Source organism: Vitis vinifera, chromosome 5, assembly GCF_030704535.1.
Source record: "Vitis vinifera cultivar Pinot Noir 40024 chromosome 5, ASM3070453v1".
NCBI lineage: Eukaryota > Viridiplantae > Streptophyta > Magnoliopsida > Vitales > Vitaceae > Vitis > Vitis vinifera.
In genome coordinates this window covers 23,270,756-23,278,443 of record NC_081809.1, presented here as the reverse complement: position 1 = coordinate 23,278,443, position 7,688 = coordinate 23,270,756, and the positions used below count along the sequence as shown (strand labels likewise).

Genomic DNA, 7,688 nt, shown 5'->3' with positions numbered 1-7,688 from the left:
AACTTATAAGCTAACAATGTCCAAAAATAACATCCTAAGCAAAATCCTAATGAAGACCATTCCCTGACCTAGTCATCACTCCTCGCCCGAACTAAGGGTACCTGAAAAAAATTATTAACAAAGGGGAATGAGTTCAAAGCCCAATAAGGAACATTAATGCAGTCCATAGATCAAATTATTCAAGTTCACTTGCAAAATATGAGATATTATAACTAATTATTTTCATAAACTTTTGAGTCGGTTTTGTCAATACATTCAAAACTTTTATTTGTACACTTTTATTTCTGATTCAAACATTTTCATGTCAAATTCAATCAAAACATTCAAATAATTTAGTTACTCTGGTCATCAAACATCAAATGGTGCCCAGTTATGTGAGACTTTTCAAATAGGTGGCTAGCCTCAAATTGTTTATTTAAGGTGGACGGAACCAAACACTACTAGTATTAGTAACCTCTAACCAAACCCCTAGAGGCTGGGGTCCAAATCAATTACATTTCCCACCAAGAAATGTAAAGGTCAACTATTATATCTCATTGACAAGGGTCAAAAAGTCAAAAGTCAACTATTATATCTCGTTGACAAGGGCCAAACAAACCAGAGTCAAACACTTATTTCAATTATTCAAATTTGCAAAACATAATATCTCCACATTTCTCTGTTGTAAATAAAATATGGTTTTAACATACTTTTCATGCAAAACATATTTGATCCATACATAAAACGAATAATAACTCAAAATGTTTCCAAATGATGTATATAAAAATTTGTTTCTAAAAAAATAATAACTGCATTAATTTCCTTTACCTCAAAAGAAGTCCTCAAAAACTTTGGAGAAAAATAATCCTGAAAATCAACTCTTCACCTAACAAAATATAAGAGAAATAACCATTATTATTTATCTAAAATTATAGGTTTGACAAGCCTAAAATTTTAGACATTCAAATTAATGTTTTTTTTTTATTATTATGAAAGATAATTTAATCTATTCCTATTTTAGAAAATTTAATAAATTTCTAATTCATATAAAACTTAAATTTTATTTTCAATTTATTTCTTGAGACACAACATAATTTAATAAAATTGTAATTTATTTCACTAATTAAATTCTATACTATTTATTACATTACACCCATCATTAATATAATTATAATACCGAAAACTTTACTTTCTTTTATTTATAAATTATATTTTCTCACTTTTTCACCAAACATAGCTTATACACAACAACTCTCCATCATTGCTAATATAATATATATATATATATATATATTATTAGAAAAATAGGGCTACTCCAAACTATGGTAATCACCTTAGAGGAGGAGGAGGAGGAGAGGGGGGGGGGAGTAAATAGGGTGATAGTCTCTTTTTCTCAAATTTAAACTATGCAAAAATAAGAGACAATTATATGCAAGTATATAATAAACAAAATAAACACAATTGCATATAATTTAAAAGAGTTAGGGAAGAGAGAGTGCAAACACGAGAGTTTATAGTGGTTCGACACTTTCTTGCCTACGTCCACTCTCCTCAACCTCCTAACCGAGTGAGGGTTTCACTATCTTGAAGCTTCAACCAAGCTTCCAATCTCTTTACAATTGGATTATGGTTCCAATTCACCCTCTTGGACTTTTGGCTCCAAGCGCCCTTTACACTTCTCAAGAGATATCCCACTCTTGAACAACCCTCAAGTGATACCCCACACTTGAGAAAATTCATCACAAAGATATACAAATAATGATCTCTCAAAATCTTAGTGATAGAACTTTAGGCTCAAAGATACAAGAAAAACTAAGATTGAATGGTGCACTAAAGATATGCAAGTTATGAAACAATGGTGCACTCAAAAACACTCTTCCAAGGCTCAAATATAATCAAGAATGATTTGGGAAGGTTAAGTTTTTTGAAACAATGAAGATTGAAGCCTTTTTATAGAAGAAAAAAGTCAAACTAGCCGTTGGGGGTTCGACCGATCGAGCTAGGGATCGACCGGTTGACTAGCCGTTAGGGAAAGTGACCGTTGGGCCTCAATCGGACCTCAATCGGACCTCGACCGGACCTCGACTAGACCTCAACCGGTTGATCATGAGGTTCAACCTTGACCGGGAAGAGAAGGTCACTGGGAGAGAGAGAAACTTTTTGGCCTCCCTCAACCGATCCTCGACCGGACGAGCACAACCGGTTGACCGGTTGAGCCATTTTTTTGGCTCAACACTCAACCCTTTTCAACTTAAAACCTTTTAACACAAGTTTGAAAATCATTTAACACAAGGTTTTAGTTGAAAACATGAAATCATCCAATTCTTAAGATATTTAAAACAATATTACTCTTGGATGATTTTGGTGCATAAATAAAGAATGAAATGCATGAAAGTCATAGTGCACCAACAACCTTACAAAGAGATCTTAAGAAGCTTTGGTCTTGAAAAACTCTTCTCTTTGAGGTGGTCTTCTTCTTCATGATTTCTCTTTGGCTTGTTTTATCTTTGGATTACCACTTTGGAAGTCGTCTTACCTAATCACACTTAAAATGTAGTCATTAGTTCTAAACCTTGTTTTGTTATCATCAAAATCAAGATTAACCAAACCTTGGTTTCACACACACACACACACACAGATATATATATATTAACCACCTCAATACCATTCGTACACATCTTCTTTTATTAAATAATACAATACCCATCAAAGTCTAATAACACAAAGCTCTGCCATTGTTAAATAATACAGTACTCAGTACTCAAGTACCCATCAAAGTCTAATATACGGAGTCCTGCTACTATTAAATATTACATACCCAAGTATCCATCAAAGCCTAATAATAGAGTATGTGAAAATCCACCAACTAAATTTCAACCATGAAATCCTTACAAAAAAAAAAAAAAAAATGGATGCACAGTTCCCACACGCATGCAACCAGTGCACACACGTTTTTTTTCTTTTTTTCACCAACCTTCTATTTTCCGGTGCACACGCTTTCTCTTTTTTTTTTTTTTTGTTAAATCAAATTGTATTTTTCTAATCCCTTAAGCCACAATTAACAATATATTTATTTATTATTATTTAAAAATAAATAAATAAATTAACCCTAATCTAAATCGAAATCTTCCTAGGAATCTTTTTTTTTTTTTCATCTAAAAAAACTTAAGATCTCCCAAATTCCAACAATAAATCAAAATCTTAAATTTTCACTATTTTGATATTAAAACGAATTAAAATAATAATAATAAACTAACCCTAATCTAGATTTGGGTTTTCCAAAAAATATCTAATGTGTTTAAAATTAACTAATGAATATAAAATATTAATCTAGGGGTTAGAATCTTACCTATAAAGATATGTTTTTCAAACCCTGAAATCCAACTCCAATCTTACGGTCTCAGGAACTCTCTGCGAACAGGAACGCGATTCAAAAAAGAACAGGAAGAACAGAATTCTAATTTATACCTAGGGTATTTATTCGTAAAATTACCTTTTCACCCCTCTTTCATTTTATTAAATTAATTAATTAATTAATTTAATATTATTATTAATAATATTTTCCTAAAAAGAAACTTGGGCGTTACAATATTAATCCTACACTATCCTTAAATATTAAATAATTTTTTAAGTTTTTTCATGTGTAAAAAATGGATGGAAAACATATCATCAACACAAAAAATTTGAACATATTCCAACCTATGACATAAAATTTTATACTAATGCTACCTGTTTTTCGGATGAGTTTTTCATCAATTCCTATGGAAAATCCTAATGGAAGAGCTAATATGACATTTAAGAATTGGCTAGAGGTGATATCACTTGAAAAGAAAAAAAGAAAACACTAGAGGCTACATTGAAAGACCGACCGATTTTCGTAATCTACTTAATTAGGTTAAAAAAATTTGGAACTTCTTCCCATTCTTTTTCCTTAAGTTTCTTTATGTTGGAAGGAATATTTATATTTGAGTTGAAGTTAGCTTAAAAGCGTTTGATGCCAAGTTGTGTAACTATTTCCTACTCATTTTTTTATCCAAATGTCAATACTAAAGGACAAATATTTTCACTTCGTCCCCACAAAAAGTGAAAGAGAAACACAAAATTACAAATATTCTGCTTTAGCCCCCACAAAAAGAAAACATAAAAAAATAATTAAAAGAGAAAATTCAATAACCGAAAAATGTTCCATTTTGTTCACAAAAAAAAAAAGAAAAAAGTAAAGTCAGTAATGGACAACTATTATGTTTCATCCCCAAGAGAGAAAAATAAGCATTGAAAGAGGTGAAAGAAAAATAAAAATTAAAAGAGAAAATTTAGTAACGGACAAATATTTCACTTCGTCCCTACAAAAAGAAAAAAGAAAAAAAAAAGAAAAAGAAAACGAAAAATTTAAGTAATGAACAAATATTACGCTTCATCCTCCACCAAAAGTAAAAAAAAAAAAAAAAGAATAATTAAAAGAGAAAATTCTAACAAACAAATATTCCACCTATCCCTAAAAAAAGAAAAAGAAAAAAAAATATCAATAATGGACAAATATTATGCTTCATCCCACCAAAAGAGAAATAAAAAGAATAATTAAAAGAGAAAATTCTAACAAACAAATATTCCACTTGTCTCTAATAAAAGAAAAGGAAAGCAATGGACAAATATTACACTTCATCCCCCACCAAAAGGGCAAAAAAAAGGATAATTAAATTAAATAGAAAATTCAGTACCAGACAAATACTACACTTCACTTCGTCCCCACATAAAGAAAAAGAAAAATGAAAAAAAAATCACTAAATAGACAACGAACAAAGAAACATGGACTTTTGAGCCAAAACAACTCTCCTTGGTACCAAGCTTTATAGAGAAAATCTAAGAAATTAAATTATGTTTTCATACATACATTTGAAAAAAATCACATAACAATCCCAATTTAAAATTTTCCAATTGAATATATTTATCTAAAAATAATTCAGATTTTACATACTTTTTTGCAAATTGGTACTATTTTTAATAATATTAGTAATACCTTTGACTACCCTAAATGTTATCTTGACTTTAGAGTGCATAAAACTTAAATTACTTTTAATAGATTTTTATCTTGTGATATTGTTAAATATGAGTATGGAAGCACACTTTTTTCCAAAAAAAAATATATTGCAATCATGAAAACAGGTAATCTTTAGGTTTTCCTCTCTTTAGCATGTGTGATTATTAATCATTTGGGCCTTAACATTATATTTTGTAGGCATAACAAAGTTTGATACAATACGTCAACACAACTCAAACTTAATATGCTTTTTACAAGTTTGGGTCAAGTATAATTGAGTTTGGATCAAATTTATGTTAGCCTGTATAACACATTTAATAAATATATAGATTTTATATCGACCTACACAACATAGATTCAAATGGATTGATTTAATAATTTCGCTAATTAACTTAATTATAACTTTAAACTATTTAACTCATCTTCGACTTATTTTTTTGGCGAAAAAGAAGCTTAATATATATATATATATGTTCAAAATAGCTACTAGATTTCATTTTCACATTTCTCATCAAAGTCAAGATATCAATTCTTGCCCACTAATAATCCTAACCAACTTAGATCAATGTGAAACTTTTGACTCGAAGATCTAGGTTTTTTACCAATACTAAAATGAAATCTTAATTTTAGTACCAAGCATAAGCTTAAATCTCTCTCTAGCTAAAGAGTTATGCCACAGTGAGCTTATTCTCTATCGTATATGATGCAGTGGAATCGGGTGAGACACGTAAAATTAAGCCTAATCTCTAGGCTCTATCCAGACACGGAGTGCAGGAGTGCAAGAGTGCAAGAGTGCAAGGAAAAAGGAAAAAGAAGAAAAAGTTAAAAATAAATTTGGGTTTAGTAAAATTGTAGCGATGGACAAACAACTTTTCTATGCGCTATATATAGAATCTGAAGAGTTGATTATTACTTTGCTCCTCCAACGCCAATAGTGAATCAGTCCAGCTCCAACTAAATTACAGAATCGCAGAACCTTAACTTGGAAACCTTTTCAAGACAAACTGAGATGTCGAACCAGATTGCAGCTGATGGCCAAACTGAGATCACCCACATGGATGCTGATTTGTACGAGGCTTTGTATAAAGGTGATATCAGTATCCTCGAGAGAAAGTACTCAGAAGCTCATCTTCCACTCCAACAAACCCCAAAAAGGAACACTGGCCTCCACATTGCAGCCCAGTTCGGTCAGCTGGCATGCGTAGAGTGGATCCTTCACTTTCATTCATGTTCACCTCTACTGCAGCAGCCCAATCTGAAAGGCGACACTCCACTTCACCTTGCTGCGAGAGAAGGCCATGGGGCGGTTGTGAAAGCTCTCCTTGACGCCACAAAAGCACTTCACCAAGAGATCGAAAGTGGGGTTGGAACAGACAAGGCGATGTTGAGGATGACCAATAAGGAGAAAGACACAGCCTTGCATGAGGCGGTGCGGTATCATCATTCAGAGATTGTGGTGTCATTGATTGAGGAAGACCCTGAGTTTATCTACGGTGCAAATATTACAGGCTACACTCCTCTTTACATGGCTGCCGAGAGAGGATATGGAGACTTGGTGTGTATAATTATAGACAAAACTCGCGCTTCACCATCTCACAGTGGCATAATGGGTAGAACGGCTTTGCATGCTGCTGTAATTCGTGAGGACCAAGGTATAACACACATGCAGATCCTTTCCTTGAATCTTGATTCCTACATGGTTAGTTACTCATGCAATATATTGTTAGAGATCATGATCACCTCTAAGGGTCATGCTTTACTAGAGGGAATTTCTTAAATTTTTTTCTCTGCTGTTTTTTTGTTGGTTCATTTGTTTATCAGACATGATAGCGAAGTTATTGGAATGGAAGCCAGATCTAACAAAAGAAGTTGATGAAAATGGGTGGTCTCCCCTTCACTGTGCTGCATACTTGGGTTATACTAAAATTGCGGAGCAATTACTAGACAAATCATCAGATAAGTCTGTAACTTACCTTGCAATCAAAGATACCAAGAAAACAGCACTTCACTTTGCAGCTAACCGCCACCATAGAGAGACAGTAAAGCTTCTGCTCTCACATAAATAAAAATAAAAACGCAAGCCATGGGTGGTGACTATACTAACTAAAAACTGCAGGATCAATATGTCATTTGCAACTTGTACTACAAGCTTCGAGACAGCCTCAATCTCTCTCTCTCCATATATAAGAGGCCCAAAGGATAAAAGAGATTGGACTTTTGGCTTCCAAAACCAAACGAGAGAGATCAAGGCTTGGCCTATGAGGGTGATGGCTATTGCCATTGTAAGGTTTACGCTAGAATGAATCTGTTTGGCCACATCTATATACAATTTGCGATGACCAAGATAAGGGTGATGGCTCTTTTCTTCAAAACTATATCCCTGTGTATCCTCGTGGAAATAGAGGTCTCTGACATGCTTCATTCCGAGGCTCCACCTGTCCAATTATTCATAATTACCAGATTCTCCTCATTATTAAAAAGAAAAAAAGAAATGAAAAATATGCCTCCCGACTTTGGTCCGCGCCGGTTTTCCACCGACTCCTTCGTCACTAGTGCCATGTGCAAGCGATCCTCTGCTCCGTTCATAGAACGACATTGTTTTCATGGAATGATGTCGAACGAGGGGGCAACCCACATGTTTTATTGTATCCTGTTTCCTCTTGTTCACACC

At 33.0% G+C, this 7,688-nt stretch overlaps 1 protein-coding gene across 1 annotated transcript; it reads left to right on the top strand.

Annotated features, from left to right (window-relative positions):
• The first annotated feature begins 5,911 nt into the window (after positions 1-5,911).
• On the top strand, positions 5,912-7,083 carry LOC104879446 (uncharacterized). Its single transcript, XM_010652222.3, has 2 exons — positions 5,912-6,669; positions 6,839-7,083. Exons 1-2 carry the CDS (start codon positions 6,027-6,029, stop codon positions 7,081-7,083), a joined length of 888 nt encoding a protein of 295 aa, XP_010650524.3. The 5' UTR covers positions 5,912-6,026.
• The last annotated feature ends 605 nt before the right edge of the window (positions 7,084-7,688 follow it).